We start from the raw sequence: 24,287 nt of genomic DNA, 5'->3' as shown, positions 1-24,287 counted from the left end.
GCCCATGGGGGCAGAGATGGCAATGAATCCCTCGTGCTGCGTGGAGACTATTCAGCACAAGCCACAGCAAATGGGTGGTGGTGGGGTTGAAGAGCCGCTCATCATGCAACAGGATGGGACAGGAGGTGGCTGGACGCTGCTGGGAGGGAGCAAGGCCAGTGCCAGTGTTGGCTGCCAAATCCGCCATGAATGCCTCCACTGGGGGACAGTCCTCAAGGGGCTGCCATGGGGCTGCTCTTCTGCTTGCAGACATGGGGTGGGTTTTTGCTTCACAAGTCTTGTGTCCTTTTCTGCACTGTCCCCAGCCTTTCCGCTGCGAATGCGCTCACTGCACCTCACTTGCTGGGTCAAAGCTTGCCTTGCTCCGTCCTGTCTAAGGGGCTTCCGACAGTCAGGCCAGTTGTACATGGAAACATGTTGCTTTTTTCTCCTCTTCTGCTCAGCTGTCCTCTGCATGTGGGGTGTCTCTTGAAGGACATGTGTAGCACTGAACCTTTTACTGCCCCTGCTAAACATTGGAGGCTCCGCTCCGCTGTGCATGATGTAGAAAAGGGATGATTGCACCAGCTGGGTTTTTTTGAGATAAAGTTTAAAATCCACAAGGGAGAGTAGTCCCTCACAACTTCCCTGACACACTGGAGTTCAGCCCCAGGGCTTGCTTGGAGGATAGAAGAGCAGCGTCTAAGCTTGTCTCATCCGCTGTCCATTGAAGAGGGGATCAGGGTGGTGGTGGGTGATGGTTTTTGAATCTCCTGGATGATGAATAGAGCCCAAGACCTGTGTTGTTTCACAGCCTCCTCCCCACCTGCCCAGTCCCCACCACAGCATCTGGTGCTGCTCTAAGTGCTGCGGTATGTTTTGATGATATCTTTGATGGCCCGTCGGCAAATGGGGCAGCAAGCATTGGCCATCTTCTTGAGCTTCAGCCCACATGAATAGCAGAGACACATGTGTCCACAGGAGTAAATGACCGTGTCTACCATGTTCTCGTAGCAGATGGTGCATTCATCTCCCCAGGGCCCTGAGACGGACGGGGAGATGGGTGACTCAGGCAAGCTGATGGGAGAGTTGGGAGCTGTGCCTGAAACACAAAGAACAGGGTCACTCATGCTGCTTAAAAGGCTTCTTGACATCCCAGGGTAATTTCTGCCCTGAAGCCTGCTACAGAGGGAGGAACCATGCCCTAGCAGAAATGGATGCTCCAGGATCAGACATTCCTTCCTGTGACCTACTGTCCCACTCGCTGAGCCCTGGTTCACATGCCAAGGCTCAGGGCAGCAGAAAGGCAGCATCTGCTGGGATCTGCTGCCCACGTAAAGCAAACCAAGAGACAGCTGTTCCCACGCAGCAGGGACAAAGAGCAGTTTCACATTTTCAAACCACTGTCTAAACATTAACAAAGGAGGAAAAAGCAGGGGGGGGAGAAATCAATCCATCTGCTTTGAAAAGGGAGAGGCCGGTGGCACATGGTGGCAGCAGCTCCCAAGACAAGCAGCGCTTCATCTCTAGGACCAATCCAGGGATGTGGGACCACAGTGCCTGGATATAAATTCCGCTGTGTGGATCCTTCGGGACAGGGGTGGGGTGGTACCCACATGGACAGCATCTAGCTCATAGCGGGTCATTGCTTCAGGATCTATGAGGGGGCTGCAGTCGCGCAAAATGAGGCCTCACCAGTGAAGCTAGATGAGGGAGCAAGATAATGAGAAAATTTCTATTTTTGTCCCCCAAAACCCATTAAAAATCTGAATGTTTGCTGTCACCACTTATTAGTTGAGACTGGTAGGTACCTTCAGCAAAAACCACTCTTGGTTTGGACAACAATGACAAGGATTTGGTAAAAGTTATACAACCCATCATCAGTGCCTTGGGATCATGCAGGTGCCTGGGGTTTTAAAAATGCTGCAATACAGCCTATCCTTTTCTACTACATGTACATTTATCTAAAGCTGACTGGAATTCAATGGCGTATTAGAAATATCAATACTGCCTTTTTTTGAAGAGGGTACTGAAGGTGTGTGGAGAGGAAAAGGGGGGCTGTAGGCATACCTGTAGCTCCAGTCTAAGCTAGTGTGCAACATGTCACTGCCACACAGCGCTCCAGCAGGAGCTGCGCGTCACAGGGCCGCGCACATAACAGAAACTCTGCTGCGTCCCTTGGGACTTTTCGTGATGAAAAGGGTTGGAGAAATATTGCTGTCTAGGCATCTAAGCGGCTTCCACGTAAAACAGACTGAAAATAGCCTTTGCAGAGGCTCTCCCTTCCTCCCCGAGGGAGCTGACAGGAGACTCTGTTGATCATTGTGGTTTTAGAGTCCTTCTGGGAGACAAGCCCATGAAGGGACGCGGCCTAGGAGCAGGCAGTGGGAGGCAAGGGAAAGGGAGAGGGGGGATCCCACCACACTTACCACTGATAGAGCTGCAGAGGGGGCCAGAGCCGCATGTAGACAATATGGGGTCAGAGACACCGCTGCAGAGGACGGTGGGGGAATTGGGTGTCGACGTGGGCGAGCTTGGTGTGGACAGCCCCAGCCGTTCGGCTAATATGGTGGAACCTGCGACATGAGAAAAGAAACCCACAGTTACTTTTAAAAATTGGGGCTGATGAGACACTGGGGATATGTGGCAGGGAGTGGAGCTCTCAGCACTTGTCACGATTTGTGTCTCATCAGTATGAAATCTAGGGAAGACATAAAGGGAAAAAAAACCCTCACACGCCTTTTTAAATGCTAGCAGCTGGCCCTGAAGAGACACTGAGCTCCCACAGCCCCTGAAATTTGCTGGAGCTCCTTTAGTCATCATAACCCTTGGTTTCTGCCCTTAAATGTGTCTCAAGTCATTAAGTGCAGTTACTTTCCTTATGATTTCATGCTTATATGCACCCTCAGCACTATATCCAGCAATGGGCTTGTAGCCAGGAGAGGACACAGCCTGCAGTGGGGTAGGCTGGACTCCAGCACAAGAACGTATCACCTTGTCAGAGCACTCTACACTAACCCAGCGCAAAACTGCATAATCCCAGGCTCTGACAAATTAATGCAAAGTCACTCAAGGACTTCCTAGAGACAAGCATAGGGGTTTGGCAATCAGGAAAATTTAGCATTGCCCACTGCTCTGCCTCTTTACTAGGGTGGCCTCTGTCAGAGGCGGGGATAAGTCACCACAATGCATTTGGCTCTGGGATGAACAAGGACACCTCTCCCCCCGTTTAGGAATGTTTTCTTCACGACCTACATGTCTGAATGTGATGACTCAAGAGTACAGACCCCTTTCAAGACCCTTCTAGGTGCCCCCAGCTCCACTACCTCCTGCTCTCACTGCCCAACCATCACCTCGGTGTCAGTGTGGTCTGTCAGAAAAGCCAGCTCTGCCCCACTGCCTCTTTGGCACCCTCCCTCTGTCTCAGCCTCTTTCTTCTGCTGTTATAACAAGTACCTTAAAGCCCCTTCCAGAAGGGAAAAAAACGGGAATGCTTAAAACTCCAGCTGCTACAAAGGTTTTGTAGGGGAATGTCATTGTTAACGATGCAGCCTGGTGTTCAGTGAGACAGCAGCATACATGTGCATGAACCAACGTGTGGTGTCTTGGTGGTAAGAACTAGTTCTCCTATGGTTTTAAAGTTAAAGTTTCTAGTTCCTCAGCTGAGAAGAGAACCAGGGTAACTCCAAATCAGAACTAAAATGCTAAGACTTCTTCATGTTACCATATAAGGAGCCGAGAGACACAGAGGATTTGGATCCACAGTGTCCTCAATGAGTCGGAGGCTACTCTCCAGAGAAAAAGCAGCGGTAGGAGGCCAGGAAAACCCTGTGTGCCAGAAAGGTCCTTCAGTTCCTGTTTGCAGGGAGGCTACAGAGCCAAGGAGGACCGAACCTGGGAAGCAGGGCCTCCAAGTGCCAGCTGGGGATTGTGCAAAAAAAAGCAAAAGCAGCCAGTGCCAGATTCTCCTGCCCTTTTTAGCAGAACAAGACTGAGCAGTTTAAGTGTAGCACAGAGACTGAGGGGGGTCACATTTGGGTTGAAATCTGTTTTAAGGACTGCGTACGGGAGAAGCAGCAATTAGCTTCAGCCTTCAGTCCCTCAGTTTTACCCCTCTTCAAATGAGGAGCACTTTGCTCCCAGGCACAATCTGAAGTTGAATTAGCCTCCGTAAGGGGCTGGGGGGCTCTCACGCTTGAGATGCTGTAGAGAGGCACCTCCTTTATCACACAGACGGGAGCTGAGGCTGGAATTTAGCTCAGTAAATATGCAAAAAGAATGATGCAGCCTCCAATGACAGCCACTAGCAATGGCCCTTCCCCTCCAATCTGACAGATGACCGTAGCAGAAAACTTGCCTTGTGGGTAACACACACTGTAAATAGGCCCAGCAGGGTCACAGATTTCAGCTCGTTCACTGCACAGAGAACAAATATGAACACTGAGCAGCTGAACAAGTTTTTCAAGCCTTCCCTCTCCTCCCTACGACCTGGATACATGTCTTCCATTCAACTGACACACAGCACATATTGCATTTCTAACACCAACTTGGTCATTTCATTAAATGCAAAATGAAGACTATTAAGAGCATTTTTCTTCCCGGACTAACAGGACAATTTGGAGGTGCCCCAAGTGTCATAGAGTATGAACTGATGAAGCATGCTGGCAGCAGTGCAAACAGCCTGTCCACAGTGCAAGGAGAGCTCATCAGTGCAGGAACCGCAATCTTCTCTGGTTGTAGCTGGTCTGAGCCTTACCCAAGACCCAAGGGCCGGTACACACTTTCCCACTTCTTTCTCCTAACACAAGGCGCAGCTCTTGACTTTTCTCCAGCATCAATATAGAGCTTTGTTTAAAACAATCTGAGTTTCCTACCAGACAAGACACACGTCCCTTGGTGACAGAATAATCAACATAAGACACGTTACTCATGCTGTTAATATATTGCTGGATGGTGTGCAGATACCATGACAAGGAGCGTGGAATGAGATCATGTGCAGGGTGGAATGAGTGTGGCCAGCTTGGCTTAACTAAAACCAGATACATGTGCTCAAGGCCAAACACGATCATTGTGCGCACAGAGCTCCCACCAAGAGCTCGCTTTCAAACCATGATTTAAAAAAAAATAAAATCATTCTAAATAAATTAATTTAAATATTGATTTAGAAACATTCTTCCTCTCTCTAAACATCCCAGATAAATTGTCTCTGCTGCTAGCTTGTCTACTGCTTGATCTCAAACATGCTGAGCACACTGGAATCACCTTTAAATGGATTTTGAATCAATTCCATTTGCTCTTTTATCTTTGCAAAGTCCAATTATTAGCAAAAATCCAATGCAGATTGAGTCTTTCTCTGCACTTCTGTCATCACTGTGGGAGAGGTGCAAATAAATGAACCTATATGTCCACCCACAAACGGAAAGAGAGTATTATATTTTCAGTAGAAGAGAGCATTACCATGGAATGTACAGACAACATCATGCCAGGAAAGGCTGCTAGTATGCTAAAGGTTTGCAATTCAGAATGGTCTTGCCAAACTGGAAATAGGATCAGAAATAAACGGGATGCTATTCAATACGATCAAATGCAAAATGCAGCACTTAAGCAGAGATAATCGGCTACCCAAATACAGGACAGGGAATTAGCCCATTCAATTAGAAATACAGCTGTCCTACAGAAAAAGGCCTGGGGATTGCTGGAGGTCACCAGATGATCATAAATCAACAATGCTGTCCTGTTATGAAAAGGTTGTGCCAATCCAGGGTCATACGAGGCTGGTTAAGGACTGGAGCAGGAGCCTGGCGGCACTGTGGTATCTGTCCCTGGAAATACTCAAAACTCAACTAGACGTGGTCTTGTGCTAACTTGGAAGTTCGCCATGCTTTGAGCGAGAGGTTGGATAAGTTAATTCCCCGGGGGTCCCTTCCGACCTAAAATGTTGTACGATTTTAAGAGGGTAACGTTTTTCACAGGCTATTAAAAGGAGAGAAGAAACAATCTGTTCTTCGTGAAAGTTCTGGGTAAGACAAGAAATTATGGGTTCAGACTCCTAAGACATTCAGGTTAGACATTATGTAGATAGTGAAGCACTGTAAAGCAGTCAGACTTCCTAGAGAGACTATGGCATCGTTATCATTAGAACTCTTTAAGAACAGGAAGGGGAAGTAGGTAGTCTCTTGGGATCCCACCCAGCATTTATGATTTTTATGAGAGTAGTTATCTGGATCCATAATTGCCCTTTTATAGAACATCCTAACTGTGACCAAAATACAGCATCTGTGGTCCTCAGAGATGCTTTTAGCTCTCTGTGTCTACTGTGGTGAAAAGGGTGGTTTCCCAGAACAATGCAATCCACTCTCAGGGGATATCTCCTGAGGCTTTCCCAACTTTTAAGCAGACATCTTTTTGCTGCTCTTAATGCCAGCTGTCGGGGGAGAACTGTGCCACTGTAGGATTTACGTTGGTAAGAAGGCCAGATATAAAGTCAATACTCCCTAAAAATACTGAAAATTTTCAATTAACTCTCCCCCTCAATTAATTTATAAAAATATTATTTCTACATTTCTTTCTCATAACAAAGTGATTATGTTGAACTGTGTATTACTGTATAGGCCCCAGAGAGAGAATTGGAAAACAACCACAACAACAAAACCAGGTGGGAAGAGCAATGTGCTGCCTCTATTCTCCTTCTGTGCATGCTTAGGGGCACTTGTTACGATGCAATTAAATCCCCAGAGCACCGCTGTGGCCTAGAGCAGGCAGTAGCTGCCATGAGTCTGTGCCGCAGCTATTCCCAACCCATTGCTAGCAAGCAGTATCTTAATACTCCCAGATTCAAACTACAGCTGAGATAGACAGAAAAGTAGAGTAATGCCAAAAAGTATGTTGCTTCCTTATTACTGTCGACTTTGGAACACTGCAGGTTGGGAAACTGCCAGTTTAAGGTGTTCGTAACACATTTCTTAATCTGGTATCTATTCTTGAGAGAGGTGATAGAGGGGCAGGGCCATTCCTGGGACTCAAATAATGACAACAGGGCTGAACTGCATCAGATTATGAACAACATCCATCAGCCAGTGAAAAGTACCCATTAACTTCTTGAGATTTGACCAGGGTATTCCTCATACTGTCCCAGTGTGAGGAGAAGTATTCATGTTCACAAGGAGACAAAAGCAAGACAACTCATTTTACTAAATCTCTGTCTCCTTCTCTTATCCCTTCCCCCCTCATAATTAAATTCAACATTATATAGTCCCATTGCACTTTTTCAGATCTTAACCCAGAAGGCCTGCAAGCACAATGTTTCCATCAGAGCACCGGGACTGTGCCTGTGGAAATCTTGCAGAAACCAGGCTCCAGAGGCTGAAAATGTGTGCTGCTTTGAAGCGGAAATGGGGTATTGCATAGTTTGGAGACTTTGCTTTTAAGGTAGAAAAGAAACAAATGAGCAATACCCAGTGTTTGCTGGCTGCAAACAGGAATGCATATCATGACTTCTGCCCCCAGAATGCTGTCTGGCAATACCAAACACCATCTCAGATGTTTCACTCACCTCCTGCTATTTGCATTACCTGTCTAGGCTCTCGATGACTATTTCACAAGCATTACAGAAATAATGCATAACCACTCAGTCTACGCTCCAGAACTATAATTTTTTCCACCTTTGAACCCATCCAACTTAAATTTTATTTTTTCTGGCTTACAGGATGCTCTCAGTAAATGACCACTACTGTCCAACTCACAGCTCACATAGTTTGACCATCTTCACCTTTTTAATGGGCCTTCCTTACCCATACCCATCTTAAAGGCTATGCCAGGACCTTAACTAAACATTGTATCTAAAAGAAAAAATATGGGAGCCTCCTGCCATAGTTTGTAAGGAAAATAAAGTCTTCTGCAACATACTGACTTGCCCATACACTGGGTATCACGTGGAGCGCATTGACAGCCTCTTCTCTTTTTGTAACACATTTGCTGCAGAAATACAACCGCTAATAAAGATTAGGTTATTACCAATAGTAATCACATATTTTCAATGTTCTTCCACCCATCCGCAGGTCCTAGAGCTTCCAGCACACAGTGGAAAAGTTTAGAACAGCTGCTGAAATCTGACTGCAGACTTCAACTGGCATACTTAATGGTGCTTAGGAGAGCTGTGCAATTCTCATACATTTTACTCCAGTGAGCACTGGGCACCTGTCATCCATAGCCATTTCGATGTCTTTAAAAACTCTTAACCTGATTTCCCTTTGTTAGGAGCCAGATTTTTAAGCCTGCCAGCTAAAATAATTCCCCTATCTCAAAAACTGCTCAGTATCCATTCTCACATTTAACACACTCAGTGTATCAGGGCCATTGATTTTGTTATCTACATAGGATCAAGGTTCTTTCAAAAATCGGACACAATTGTGGGTACTGAGCTCATTGTGAACATCTGCTTATGGAGGTCCATCCCATAACACGTGGACTCCTGCAGTGTGAGTGAGCCATGATGTTAACTGAGACTGAATACTAGAGCAACGTAGCACTGTAAAGAGTCATATCTTTGCTTAATCCTACCTGATAGAGGTATTTGACTTCATAGTGACCACTCGTATGTGAACACCCTTGATAAATGACCATGTGCAAGACTGGTAAGACTGGGACCTCAGTTTTGGTCCTTACTATTATTTTACTGGAAAATCTCCTACATACATCTTTTTTTTTCTTTTTTTTTTTTCTTTTTTCTGCTCATGGATGTAGCTTGTGTAGAACTTTCCCATTTTATTTTTTCCTCTACTCATCCTCCCATTCCAGATAAAGGTAGAAAGATACTTTTAACTACTAGAGAAAGCAAACTGGTGGAATTGCACAGCTATTTCACATATTGCAAGAGCAAAAGCCCATACTGAAGATGCAGTGGGAAACCTGGAACAGTACACAAAATGTGTATTCTGTTGACCTTGCAATCCAGTGGCAAGACACAGAGTACTGAAATCTCCTGGGTACTTTCCTCTGTCTTCTCCCAGGAAGAAAGATGAAGTTTCTTTCTTTGGATGTTCCCCAGGCAGATGTCTGACCAACACCTCTCCCTTCACACTGATGCTAGAAACCTTGCTATTCCATCAGTGGCACATCCACTAAAAGGTGTGTTTTATCAAGACAAGCTTTGCAAAAGCTAAATCCTTCCACGTTTTATTTCACTAACTGGTTTTCACTAATGCAAATGTTCCATCAGCTGTGAAGAGAGCTGAAAAAACCAAACACAGTTTCAGCAAGACAGTCTCAATACTAAAATGGCAGCCCTACCCACAGCATGTTCTCTGCTCCAAAGAGCAGCCATATACGTTTCTGCACATGATCAGATTTTCTTGCCTCCAGCCAAGGCTGCAGGAGAGCTATTCTGTCCCCCGGGGACACTCAGGTCTTGCCCAACAGGGACTTTTGAATCCATCATGCTACAACAAAGGAACAAAGCACCTGTTGCTGCCTGGGTACACGGTAGTTAAAGATCAACAATAGTGGTAGGGAAGGATGTAAGCATATCCATTATTTCTGAATGCTATAAAATACATGTATTTACACAGCCATTTGTTATGTTCCCACGGTGATGGGAACAATACTGCATTGACCAGAAACCAGAGCTTCCTTCCCCTTGGGCTCGATGTTTTTTGGCCAACCATGTTCTCAGAGCCCAGCCTCTATGCTGCAACTCATCTCTGCCTCTCAGGTGACCGACATCGGTTGATGATCCGTGGGGGGTTTTTGCATTCAAGTATTTCCTGGGGGATTTTAAAACTGTTCCGAACAAAACAATATTACATTTTGTTCTTTACAAGCCCATGAAAACATAAGGGATTTTGCATTATGCTACAGAAATGTCCAGAAATAGGTCAAAAAGCAGCGTGGCATATTTTGCATGCAAAACCATAGGGCCTGTGTTTGCAGATGGGTGTCAGACAACCACTGTTCAGGGAAGTAAAAGTTAGATTCAGATTTTCACGTAGATCAGAAAAGGAGGGTACTTTATGGCTACACTTGAGCATTTCTGCTGTGTCCCGAAGGGCAGCAGGGCACCAGCATATCTATTACCATCCTGCAGTCATATGGACACTCCAATTAAGCAGGAGAAATATGAAAGCTCCAGACACCACTGAAGTTTTTGATCCAGCAGCTCTCACAGCCCAAGCCCAATGTGTTGTCCTAAAGCAAAGAGCACAACAGCAAATTTAGAAGGTATCTTTCCTGACCCAATAGGTGAGGTTCAGTGGCTACTCAGCACTTCATCCTGCAAAATCCTGAGGGCATGGACACCACCTAATGAACTGAAGTGAAAGAGCCTCTAATGGGGCTCCATCTCTCAACCTGAGAAATACCAGACCAACAAAGCACCCAGAGAGATGCTTAGATCAGTAAGAGGTAAAAAAAGAAGCCTGGATTGAGTAGGGGAATGGCATGAAAAAATGAGAGTTGGAGCTTTGTCTTGTTTAAGAAAAACAAACCAAAAAGCCCTCTAAAAGATCACAGATATTAATTACCCTGATGAAAAATGCTTCTGTTCATAACAACACCTTTTCCAGCTCCATCTCAAAAAGGCCATTTGTCTCAGAGTATTTGGGAAACCACAGCAAAAGTGGTTCTGGGAGAAAAAGGAAAACTGCTGCCTAACCTGGCACCTCCAAGCTCTGTGCTTCTCCAGGAGGGACATGTATAAATAGGGTGGCAGATTCATACAGGAAACAAATACTTCCACTTTTCTTGGCCAGCACTGCTCTGAATTTCTGTGGGACACTCTGCTAAATGAAAAGGCATCGACAAAGAAGGAAAAGAAAGAGTTTAGTCTGCTATGTCACTCTCACAGTAGCCAGAATAACTAACTCACGCCAGTGTTAGTTCAAAGAACAGGCAGATTTTATCTGTCCTGACAGATAAGTTGCAATTCAAAGAGGCTGGTATATGATCCCATATCCTGTGTATTCACTGTAGGCAGGCAAAGGAGTTAGGAGATGAGGGAGATCTATACATCACTTACTATGAACATCTCACTGCAGCCAGGGATAGTTTATTATCCTAGTGATGATAATCATTTCTGCTCTTGTAGAGGAGAGTGTGCAGAGGACAAGACATTTGCAAGTCCTGTGGCTTTTGCTTAGAGAAGGTCTGCTTGCTTTACCCAGCCTTTACCCAGATGTTGGCTGATACCTCAGAACACAGGCTAATGCTCACTGACTTACCCGTGGCAAGTGTGCATTAATTATGTGTCACGTGTGATGAGATCTTTAGCTGGATGGTACAAAGGTGCCACAAGCAGATATTAACTCTGACACTGCTGACGCTGACCAGAAAGGACAAGCATTTGACTGCATCCAATTCTCAGTGACTGTGCAGTTTTCCAAGGCACAAGTTGTTAAGCAACCTGTTCTCTCTAACACAACAGCTTCCCTTTGTGCTAATTCTCCTTCAAAACAATGAATATAAAACAGGGTGCAAATGGAGAGCTCTGTGCAGTGCTAGAATCAAGCCCAGAAGTTACGGACACTGTAATGCTCTTGTGCAGCTCTTCTAACTTAACATCCGTAATGTGTACTTCACTTGCAATGAAAGATAAAACCACGCATGATAGGATGGTTTATGAAGAGGCATCAATTAATACAAGTAGCTTTCTTTCCATGGGGCACTGAATATTAACTCTCTTCCTTTCCCCCCTAGTTTCTAATGCTGTAAAATACCACGTACCCTGCAGTGCATAGGAACTCCAGGCAGCTAAGTGCCACGCAACACAGGCCTGTTAGATCCCAATCAACTCAATGAGTCCATTTTCCATACAAGTAGGAAATGTTTCCAAAATAAATAAAAAAAACCATGGACAATAAAACTCTGGAGCACTTCTAATTGAACGCCTGTTAAAGGAAGCAATCCATTATAAGCATTTCTGTGCAACAATGTTATGCATTTATCAGGTTTCTCTTGTGCTCTATTCAACTCAGCAATTTCCGTATCACTGGAATGAACCAAGGCGGAGAAGGATCAAGTTCCCAAATGGGTAACCTACTGGCCACATCTGAGATCAGAGATGAGGGTGTGTGATTTACTACTGCAAACTAACCAGCTTCTCTCAAATAGGAGAAGCTTATAAATTTACAGCTGGAGAACCAAAATCCCAGAATCTCCCTGCCTTTGGGAGAGACTTTTCTACAAACTGTACCTGCTGTCTGCACCATGGGCAGTGTGTATAACAACTGTACACACCCATGATCATTTAATATTTTGCACGCTTGCTGCAGTTAATTGTACGTGCAAAGTAAGTATATAACTGCATCCAGAGTGGAGAACTTTTTTGGAAGAGACAGGTGCTCTGCCATGGGATGCTGGAGTCCTGGGACAGTCAGGGAGCAACTAGCCAGCTGTTCCTTCCTCACCTCCCCAGTTTTGAGCCTTTTGACCAATTTCAAGAGAGTCTCGATGAAGGATGGAACCCTCAGCAAGAACTGATTTCTAAATATCTTGCAATGGGCAGCTAAGTAGGAGCCCCAACTCAGCGTTCATGGTAAAGGAGACAGGAGAGCTCAGCCCACACACACTCTGCATTTATCCATCATGGATGTGAATGCAGACTTACCCACACCAAACGCTGGCTCTTGGGTTGTTTTTTTCAGGCCTACGCTGGCTCTTGGCCAGCATCAGGAGACATCCAGAGAGCTGCAATATTGTGCAGCTGTTCTGGTGGGGCTGGAGTAATTCGAGTGCATGGATAGAAAGGACGCAGATAAGTTGGCAACTCAGCTTCATTAGTATGACTGTTGATGGAACATGTTATTTCATTGCTCAAAAGAAAACTTCAATATTACTGGAAGGGATGAAATTCACAAGGGAAACCACACCAAAAAAACAAAATAAAGGAGATGAAGGAAGATGTTTTACTTGCTGGTGATTCACTCCGAGACAAAAGAAAATGAAAGAATATCCCCCAACCATTTGGATCCCCAAATACTAAATATATAAATTTATTGCTGTGATAGTTCCTCCAGACATGAGTCATACATTTTAAAACCTTATGGGGTCGATCAATTCAAATTCATAAATGAATTACACCACCAAAACCAGACCAAAACCAGACCAATTTCAACCTTTCAGAGCTGTCAATAAAACTGTGTGTGAGCCGAAATGCTTACCAGCAAAAGCTGAAAGCAGTAAATCAAATTTAATAGGCTGGTTTTGTCAACTATACAGGAATGATGCCTGAAAAAAACCAACCCGAGCCTGAACTAATGGAATTCCTAAAGGATATGCAAAGACTGTTTCATTTCTACACGCCTAATGATCTGGGTTTGTGTTTGGTTGCCCTATGTGCATAACCCACAGAATTTCTGAATTCAGACCAGCACTTTACATATAAAATATTTAGAAAGGCTTCCAATCCTGACAAAAAGATCTATTGCCTCCCTCAATAGCTGGTTCCTGTAGTTAATTACCCTCAGTTATGTTTAATTTAAATTTGTGTCCCTTCATTTTCCAGCAGCTTGATATTTTTTATGCTATTATCTGCTACATTAAAGTGCCCTCCTCTTTCATTTATCTTCCCTCCATGTGGTCAAGCTGCCTTTTAACCTTTTCTTTGCAACAAATTGACATCCTTCTACCTCCCACTACAGATGACTGTGGCCTCTATAGGCGACTGTGGCCTCTACAGGCTATAGGTGCTTTGGTTTCATTTATTTTCCTTTTGCTGGGGTGACATAAAGAAAAATAGTGTTTCTAACCTCATCTTTATTTTCTGCTATTTTATGTCTCCTACAGCAAATATATTGCCAGTATATGACGTCAGATTGACAAGATGGAAACAGAAGTCAGAATTCTTTACCATCAAACCAACCCCACACTCCCTTCCTCTTTTACAGAGCTTTGTAAGACCATCAACCTGGGTAGTGGTGGTCTCTGCTGATATTTAGATTAGAAAATAAATGTTGTATCTCCAACACTGTGGAATAACTGCAGTCAGCAAATGTCAGGTTCTATGGTAAAGCCACAAGCCAGGGAAGACCTAAGCTTGGTCCTGCTCTGGGTCAGGACCAAATAACTAATCTCAAGGCACGAAATACAGTATCCAGTGATCAATACCCTGAGCTATCTTGCTATCTGAGTCAAAAATAAACCTCCTCTCGGTGCAAGAGTGGCATTGCTGCTCTCCACCTTCTCCATCCTCCAAACGAAACAGAAAAGCTGGAGAAGAAGCAAACCTAGAAACTTTAATTTCATTTTATAGTCAGCTGTAGTGCTGATGTTCTTTTAACGTTGCGTAACATTGCTTTGATTAATCTAATAATGGTATGCCCCCAGAAATAGAATGACATCTGCTATTTAAGATAGGTTTGGTACAATTATGCCTCTTGCAGTATTTGTGCCTCATTTCTTTCAAGGATATGGAACTTCACTTTTTCCATTAAAACTAGAAAAAGATTACTATAAACATGTCTTCTCCTGTGATATAAAACTCAAACTACAAAAGATAGATCACACAAAATTGCTCTTGTTTGCATTCTGAAGACGGAGCTTGTCATTAGAAAAATGAACACTTTATATTCTTCTTACATTTTCTAATATTATAATGACAGATATTATGGCAAGCACCATAATCTGTTCCACTGCAGTGCAAATATCACCTCCGTAATAACATTGCAAAAGCTAGAGATGGGAGTTCATTATTTTCTTTGCCTTCTGTCGGCATATTGCTGATCCACATAATTACTGCAGTTGCAGAGATGTGCAGTGTTGGGACAGCATCAGTGCTCTTCTCTGGTCAGCTGCGCTGTACTGATACTGGGACTGTATTGCTCCCTGCATTGTTATACTGGAAACATAGGTCTGAAAAGCTCTATTTGTATTTTAATACCTGTTAAAGATTATAGGCCAGCTCCAATTTCATAGCTTTTAACTGCCCGAGCTGACGTGGATGAAGCTGTACACTCAGCAGGGCCCTACCCTTTCCTTGAGAGAGGCAAGGGCAGCAAGTCTGGTTTTTTTCACCTACATCTCATTTAAGAACAATAGCATGTTTTCAGCTTCTCCTCCACTGACCAAGGCTAGAAAAGTCTGTTATGTGGTCACAAATGCAGGTAGTGAGGAGTTTTCCAACTCAGCAGACTACACTTCATGTATCTAAACACAGATTTATCTACAACACGCACTGGGAGTGTACTGGTTTCGGCTGAACTTGTGAGCAGGTAGGGAGGACACATACAGGGTGTGCGCAGCAGGAGGTTTGCGCAGGATGCAGGAGGCCTGCGTTCCACGCTCTGTTGAATTCTGTATGAGGACATGATTCTGTCCCTCTGGTGAGACACATCCTCGCTGCCCTGTTTCAGGACACATTGCAAGCAGGCTATTCGCTCTGTGCAAAACTGCCAGAATCAGTGACCTCATATGAAAGGAAGCACTGGTTGATGACTTAGTTTCACCAGCAGCTCAATGACCTGAGGATGTTTTCCTCCTAATGTATACAGGACCATTTAATCTCCTACTTTACTGGGATCTGTTTGACTTCACCTACCATTATCACAATGACATGTTGGTGGAGAGCAGAGCTAGCCATGGATTATGTACAGTACCCACAACAAATGTAATCAAGCTGAATTATCAGGGATTGAGTCTTGGGCTCCTGGAAATAAATTGCAGTATTACATTTGTCATCTGTGAGCCTTTAACAGCCAAAAACCACTCACAGCATAGACCTATGGTCAACTTTAAGCAAATTATATAGGGCACTTCATACTGTGATTAAGGTGAACTGGACCCTGCAGACAGATATGTATGTTCACCACAATTTATCTTCAAATACTGTCTATAAATCCTAAAAAAAGAGGTGTTGGTTGGCTTTTGGATTTAGGTTTTTTTCCCGTTGGATAAGAGGGACATTTTAATAGTGAGGATTTGAAGCAAAAAGGAATATAAGTATATTTGAAGTTATATGAATATAGCAGTATAAACAAGAAAGGAGCATTTTTAAGCCATCTCCAGTTAGAGGAATACCAGGAATTACATCACGTTCTCAGAATCCATCATTTACTTTCTGACACTAACACCGGCAGAACAATGACACGGTCCAAATTCACAGCCAAACAAAACCTACACTTGTGTCCAATATACACACAAACAAAAAAGTAAATTTGATCCTGAGCAAATGCTATTTCAAGGCTTTTCCCTCCGCACCTTCAAAATATGACTTTCAGCATTTAAATGAAGTACTTCAGTTAACAGAGCTTAAAAACAAAACAAAAACATCAAGAGAAAGAGGCCAGCTCTTCAGAGGTCCATCAGCCTGTATGAGCTACACTACCTTAAACAGGGCTGGAGGACAAGGAAACCCTTCTCCTGTTGAGCTGGTCAGTGCCATGCTCTGGGCACCACCAGGATCGTGAGGAACAGGGCCTCCTCACTGCTTGCAAGCCTGCCTCTCACATACGAGCCTGGGGAAAGCAAGGGGACCGCTCTTTTTGGCACACGGTCATGCCAGATAACTAACACACAGAAAAGGGAATCATTTTTCCTGCTGGCTGTGCCCTACATTAGCTCAGCCCAAAGCACCTCTCCTCCCCCCCTCCTTGCTTCTAGGTCAGTGGTGACTCATCTGTACTTTAATGGAGGTCTCTAAGGCTTAATTCATTATCTGAAAAGAGCTTTGAGATGCTAGAGAAGTGCAAAGAAGTAAGTCTTGTAATTCATATCCATGTGCTACATACGTGACTTTGTGGGCTATTATTTTTCTCCTTTTATAAAAACAAAATTTGCACCTGATCCTAGAGCAAGGAGGGAGTCATTCATTCCCTCCACCCTTCCCCTGCGATGTATCTCCCCCTTGCTGTCTGGCGTGTGAGGTTTGGAAAAAGGGGGTCTGACATACCCAACAATCGAATTTGCGTCACTGCGCCGTGTAAAACGAAGAACATCCAGAGGGGCTGGGAACAGTCCACGCAGACCTGCATACCAGTGCCGGCACCGTTGTGACTCAAGTGCAGCTCACCATCTGAATTCACCATAAAACCCAAGATGTCTCCGCTCTGGAGGGGCACCACGACTCGGCAGATGGCCCAGAACTCCTTTCGGTCGACCAAGGACTCAGGGTTATAGGGGAGGTCGCTGGGGCGCAAGGTGCTGGGGTCGCAGGACGTCACCCCATAGGACAACGTCCCTGTGCGCACAGCGTTGGACTTGTTGATTTTGACAAAAATGGTTTCGTTGATCCGAAGGGGTCTGCTGGTGAAAACCAAAGTCCTCTCCTCCCGGGCGTGCTCCAGACGGGCCACAGTTTGGTCATCGAGGATTTTGACGTGGGGTCCCCGGAGGTGGTGGAAGCGGAGGTCACTTTCCAGCTGGGAGGGGAGGAGGTGGGAGTGCTGGGAGTTGAGGGAGTTCTGTGGGATGGGGCAAGTGGTGGCCGTCACGTGGAAGGTCTCTTCCTGCAGGTTGAGGTCGCAGAGGCTGACCGAGAGGCGCGTGTCCTCCGTCTCCCGCCGCAGCGAGGGCCGGCGGATGGCGGTGAAGGAGCGGGGCCGCAGGCAATCGGGAGGAATGATTTCACTGTCTGAGGGGAGAGAGAGAACACAAAAGGGGTCACGTCACAGAAAATGGAAATGTCCAGGAGTTTGCAAATCACTACCAGTTTGATTGATACGTTTAAAAGGGAAAAACGGAGACCTGCTGCCATTAATAAATTTTCCCCTTTAAAATATGGAAGCAGAATATCATAAAATGTATTTGCAATCGATTGCTGTTCTTGTACCTTCCCCACCAGCACCAACATTTTCAGTTTCAGACCAGGCAGACTCAAAATCGATGGAAAGAATTGGCCAGGGGAGGCTCTCCTTGGAGAGGGGAAGAAGAGGGTAAGTATCTGAAATATACCCTGAACATACCAATCAATATCTATACAGGCTCCAAGTTTTCATGCCCTCTTTATTGTCTACGGTAATTCTCAAAGATCTAGGAAATAAATTTCTAACTACACAATTATTTAAATTAAAAAAAAAATTGTTATGTTCAGTTCTGATTTATTTATGATCATGTGGAATTTAATTAATACTCCTGTATATAATTAATCATTAGTGTTCTGGTGCTCACTGCAAACCAGTACAGATATGGATTTCACAGTGCAGAACTTGGGAATATGCAGTTTTCTATAAATAACATACAATCATTTATTATCTCCAAGACAAATAATTAAAGATCAAAACCATGTATATATAATAAAGAAAGGTGATGCATACACATTCAAATCCACCAGTGGAAACAGAATAGAATTGCACCTTATCTTCTTTGTTAGTCCCACCTGCTGTTTCAAGAGCTAATCATCAATTTATTTTATTCTTTTTCTAAGGAACATAATCACCTGCCTTCAATGCCTAAATTGCTTTTATTTCACATATCCTTAGCTATGCTGTTGCCATAGAAATTTTAAAGAGCAATATACTGAGGGAAAAACCTCATTATTTAAACAGATTATAAAAGTAAGCTGAGATAATGCAAAGATTTGTACTTATGCCTGACTTTCTGAACTCTGAGAAGCCCACAGCATCAAGAGACAACTGAGCATGTGGGTAATTCTCTGCAGACGTTGTAATAAGCTACGACCCACACTGAATGGTCCTCTGTGGCAGCTATGCCTGAAGACTGTTGTGGCTTCAAGCCCGGGTCCAAATGGTATGAGGTGGGACCACACCATACAACACAATTCCCCACAGGTGGCACAAAGCAACGCCACCAGACCCCAGCCTGGGACCTGCCGCAAACACAGCACAAGGTGGAATGACAAGATGAGGCAGAGGAGCAGAGACTTGTTCCTAACCCACCTGCTAGGCCCAGGCAGTGGGTACCTCATCCTTGGGATTTCCTTTTACCACAACAAAAGAGCAGGACCTCAGGTTATCTGATGATTTTCCCAATGGGATGCACCCTCTCCCAGTACACCAGAGTAGTGGCTCTGTACTGGCACTCCAAGGAAAAACGCCAGCTACTGAATAACCAACATCTCCTGCAATATCTGAGGTCTGACTAACAGCCTTTCCTGCCCTCCTCTTCTGGGAGCCCTGACAAGAGCACACCCACACACAGTTTGGCTTCAGTAGAGCTCTTTGCTTTGCTTAAACTGGATTATTCCAGGCTCCTCTTTAAATAAACTGCTATTACAAGGGAAGCACAGTCTCAAAATAAAAATAGGCTTTGTTTCTCATATTTTATTTTCCCTGTACTGATATTTCAGCTTCTCTTCCCAGAAGTTAATTAAAGAAAAGGAGGAATAAATAAAATCAGAAATTACCCCAAGTAATTTAGAAGTGGGTCGCATTAATGCTTTGTAATATATGGGCTAGCATTTGCATTGCAAGTGCTCCTGCTGGATAGAATTAGACTTATTTTACCCTCCTTTGGCTGGAAACCCACATAGGAGAACAAATTAATACTGGCAGCTGATGATGATCCTTTGGTGTAGGTGAATGGGTAGAGACCTTTCTGAATAGGAACAGAAGGTCCTCTCTATTTTATTCCCTGTAACTATGCATGTGCAGCCTGGCTGACAACTGTGATGTGTGGGTAGCTTGCAGCCAGGGTTTTGAAACAGCTTGTTTTCCACCAGGATGCTTGCATTTCCCTTTGGCTGCTGGACAAAATATCTTTTTCCATCTGCAGAGAGGTTAAGAGAGATGGAGTCCTTCTGCAGATGAGACACGTGGCAATGATAGCAAACCAGGGTTACACATCCAACTGTTTTACTTAAATCCATCGGTAGCTCAGCTGCCTAGCCACATAAGGGGTAAGATGTCTCAAGCATATGGGATTGACTGTGAGACTTAGTTCATTAATGTTTGCAAATACCCATGGAAAAAAGGATTGCAGTTGACTGGTATCTGAAGTGGGTCTGCAAAAATTTAGAGACATGAGTCTCTAAGAGATGCTGGCCTGCTCCAGGGCTCTATGTTTTTATAAATCACAGAATACCCAGCCAGAGAAGAAAAAAAAAAATCCCACTGAATATAAAGTAGAACAAAAGTGGGACTCATCTTTTGGGGTGGTAGGTAAGTTGGAAGAGATGTGGGACATCATTTATCCAGAATAACTGATAATGGCGCCAAGGGCTATGAAAGAACAATTCTAATGAAATGTGAAACAAATGAGGTGACTTTGAGCAGTTTCTTTCACCAGAAGATATCCAGGAACAAGTTATTTTCTTCTGCTAAAGCTCTAGTTGCCAGTTTTTAAACACAGACCAAGCTGTTCATGCTGGAGCGGCCCTTAATGCAGCCATGCTCCTGCAGAACATTTACAACTGACCTTTAACGCCTACAAAGGAGGGACTCTCTGTGTAGGAGTGTTCATGCACATTTATATTTGCAGAGACAAACCTGGAGCACACATCAAAAAGATGGAACGACTTCGTGTGACAAGACTGTAAAATGCAAATCAGATCCAAGAGCGCATTACTGAGGAGATCACCCAGATTCAGCCTGAAAAATTTAGAAATCATCTCTTCTTATTAAATATTCAAGGTTATAAAAATCTCCTGTATAAGGCAGTTGGCAGTGTTTCTTTGGGAAAAGTAAACTGGTGAAAGACCTCCTTGGGTGAGAATAGATGGACTTGTGAGTGAAGACCACAGCTCTCACTGAGTCACCAGAGCAAACTTGAACCCAGCTGGCCGGGGTACCACCAGCAAGCTGGCCATGACCACGGCAGCTTGATGCAGGCTGGCTGCTCATGTAGCTTTCCAGAGAGGTTTTTCTGAGCTCTACATCAGTGCAGTTATGGTGCCAATGCTGGATTTAGAGACTTAAAGTTTCTGGTAGCAATATAGACGTAGCCAAAGCGGAAAGGATTTCTAATACAAATTTTCTGCTCCTCAGTTGGAGAATCTGAGACACTGAATTTTTGTACAGGATGCCTAACTTCATAAATCCCTTTGTATCTTTTTCTGGCTTTGTTTAGAAAAAAAGTGAGCAGGAGTAGCAAAGCAGAACTGAGGGGCACTCAAGCAGTTCAGCCATCTTCTGTTTTCTCCTCCCTTTAGTGGGGTTTATCTGCAAAAATTTAGATTCTCGGCAGCTGATGCCTTACACAGAAAATTAACTTGAAGTATCGTCCTCACACCAGAGGCTTCAAGGCTCTTTTCTTTTCCAGCTCAGAGGGCATGGAAGAGTCTCCCACTTTGTGCAGGCTCAACAAAACACTTCACAATAGCACTTACAAGGAGCTGGCGAGCAGCCACATACCGCTGTAACAGCTGCGTCCAGATCAGAGGTATTTCACTACCACCTTTTTTTTTGAACCGCTGCCAAACGTTTTCTTCTTAAAATCATCTATGTCCTTAAACATGCATAATATACATAATACTTATCTATTATAGTGTTGCGGTTTTGGTCAAATATATGCACATTTAATATAGCTCCATGCACATCCAAACACATACACATTTCTAACAACCAGCATGCACAGATCATCTCAGCCCCACACAAACCCAAAGCGGATGTGTTGCTGTCAGACTGTCAAATCATTATTTCCTTCCTCTTTTTCTCTTTCAGTACTGTCTGTTACTGCCTGAAGGCTTGACTTTCCAAGGTCATGAGCAGCCAGTATTCACACACCTGCACGGGATCTAAGAAAGCAGAGCAAACTCAGCGCACACACACACACACATGCTGCAAACTTGCAGAATCCAGTTTTTAACTGCAAGCTCTAGGGACACAGATCTCCTCCTCTTGATGAGTTTTCTGAGATTGATGCAATCCTATGGCCTCACATGAACTGCACTTCTTCAGAGTATGAGGGCCGGAACCTCTCTCCAGAACGCGCTATGGAAGTATGGAAGACCCAGTATAAATAAACCAAACTTAAGAGTTATTACTACAAAAAAAAGCTTTAAATTTGGGAACTCAGACTGGTAACCTAAGAAACTATCCCATTTCTAATGATCTTCCCTCCCAGGAGGGAGAAATGCTGAAAAAACAAGGAACAACCTAGTGATTCCTTGCCTCTGGAGAACATTTCTGTCCTCAGCTACTGAGCCAAGAATAAAAAATTAGTAAGGTCAGAACCTTCTTCAGAAGTGCATTTTTCTTCTCTTAATCCCTTACTTCACTGGGTAATAGTATTTTTAGTGAGTATAGTGCTCACTGTACGATTTCCATGACCAAGAGAGACACTAAGCTACCAAAAGACATCTTGAAGTCAGTGTCTCCTACAAGAATATTCTGTGTAAGTGTACAACTGCAAAAGGATGTCTACTGTATTATTCCCAACATGCTGGAGGGGCTCCATTCCTACTCAGGAATGCAGATGAAGGCTCCTTTTCCCACCATCAGTAGTACCTGTCACATGGGGTTAGGCAGGGAGGACAGTTGGCCTTCCAACACCTGGTATCTTGCACTCCATGGTCTACAGCAGACTTACACAGCTAACAGCCCATTTGGCAAGACTTTGACATTGCAGGGAGGCGTGTTTGAAATATGAGGCAGATGTACCACGCCATAAAATAACATCGGACTCAAAGGCAATTGGGAAAAGCAACCAGTCATAAGACAAGAAATAAACCCGTGCTTCTGGAAACCTTCTGTCGCTCACAGCCTCGTACTCCCCATCGTGGGAGTGCAGGTATTAATCCCAGCTCAGCTGCCTGCCTTGCGAACGCTGCCCGTGTCGTGCTGTGGCAATCTTTGCTCCCTTGCTGACTCAGTCCCAGCGAGCTGATGTGTATGACTGGGGAATGGCCACGCTTCAGCGCAGAAGCAGCCAGAACAATTTCTGTATGTTGTTTGTAGCTCAATTTATTATGTACTTTAAGGTGACTGAGGGCTGAAAATTCAGTAAAATGGAAACAATTATATTCTCATTTATCCCTCCTAAAATAAGCATGAAGACAACTGTGACTGGGGGCAAGGAGCAATACCTGTTACCAAAGCCCTTTGGTTACCAGCTTGCCCGATGTGTGTATGGCACCCAGTCCACAGCACCACCTCCACTGGGAAGCAGAAAAGTAGCTGTGACTGGGACCGGGAAGAAAAGGAGTGCTGCGTGGCCCTGGGTTCAAAATCTACCCAAATTAAAGAGAAACTGGAAGCAGATCTTCATGCAGCCTGCTGTACAGGTGGTATTAAAGATGTCCTCACTACCGTGGGATGCTCTGCTCTAGGCCTTCAGTCTCTGCCACGTGTATCTTAACTGTTCTATTGTACGAGGAGGAGCTAAGCAAACAGGAGAGTGAAAATTGCCCTTAATTAAAATAAACACAGGAGAAAAATTGAGAAGTGAAGAAAGCTGAGGCCACACTCACAGTCATTAAGAAGCAAAGCTCCACTCACAGAGTATGTCCAAAGTGCTTTTGCCTGCTGGCGATGTGTCTAAGCAGACACTCATGAAACTATTTGTTTTTCTGCAAACTTGTACTCTCCATGTGAGGTCTGGGGAGGAGGCTGGGCTCTGCCGCGCTCAGCGTAATGCTGCAGAGACCCGTGCTCCCGTGTGGATGCTTCTGCTCTGATGCTGCACACAGGTTTCCCCCCCGTTTCCCTGCTTGTTACTGTTAAATCCTGAATTTATATGGTCCGAGACCACTCCATTGTGTTTATTTCTCATAAACCACCAGGCGCCAGAATGCAGCTTCTCGGATCATACAACGAAGCCACTTTCAGAGCATTATTATAGCATGTGGGAGGCAAATGTTTAAAATCCCTCATAGGAATGATTCAGACTAAAAACCTCCTTTGCCATATACTTAGGAATTCACTTCTACAAAGTACATTTCCCTTTATGAACAACTGAGAAATCAAACTGCCTGAGTTATTGCCTCAGATCAACCATTCCTTCTCCTTGAAAACACCCACATCAAACCAAGGACATCAGTTAAGTAAATACCTATTATACAGTACCTACATAAGTGCATGTCTCTATTTCATTGACAGTATAAATATCCCATTTCAAATAAAGCTGTTTCCTTCTGCTCTCACTGCTCTAGCTCCTCTCTTTTTCCACATGCTTACAGGAATATATGCAAAACTACAGCCAACACACAATTTCACTGGTACCAGCTATATATGTAAGATGTCCAGGCTGCTCTTTAAGAGATAGTAAAATCTCCTCTGGGGCAAAAAAGCATCTGAGACCAAGATTCAGCTGCTGGGCTCTGCAGCAGAAGACAGTCCTCCCCATGTAAACAGAAAGGATGGATAAACGGTGAGTGGGAGGCAGGAAGAATTAATGTTCTCATTTTTTAGACTGGAAACCATGAGATGGAGTAAGCTGTTCAAGGAGAAAGATGACTCCTCTGGCAGAGCCCTTAAGTGAAACCTCTT

The 24,287-nt window shown here is 44.3% G+C and overlaps 1 protein-coding gene across 1 annotated transcript in view; it reads right to left on the bottom strand.

The window, feature by feature from the left end:
• Nucleotides 1-581: 581 nt before the first annotated feature.
• Nucleotides 582-24,287, bottom strand: part of NEURL1 (neuralized E3 ubiquitin protein ligase 1) — a 65,949-nt gene continuing 42,243 nt past the window's right edge. The window contains exons 4-6 of the mRNA XM_009881621.1: nt 16,856-17,536; nt 2,409-2,555; nt 582-1,081 (exon numbers count right to left, since the gene is read on the bottom strand). Of these exons, the coding sequence (XP_009879923.1) occupies nt 840-1,081; nt 2,409-2,555; nt 16,856-17,536 (1,070 nt within the window). The 3' untranslated portion in view covers nt 582-839. The remainder of the gene's footprint in view (nt 1,082-2,408; nt 2,556-16,855; nt 17,537-24,287) is intronic.

Source organism: Charadrius vociferus, unplaced genomic scaffold (genome assembly GCF_000708025.1).
Source record: "Charadrius vociferus isolate BGI_N301 unplaced genomic scaffold, ASM70802v2 scaffold282, whole genome shotgun sequence".
NCBI classification, from domain to species: domain Eukaryota; kingdom Metazoa; phylum Chordata; class Aves; order Charadriiformes; family Charadriidae; genus Charadrius; species Charadrius vociferus.
The sequence above is the reverse complement of the archived record's forward strand: the minus strand, read 5'-3'. Positions and strand labels throughout refer to the sequence as shown.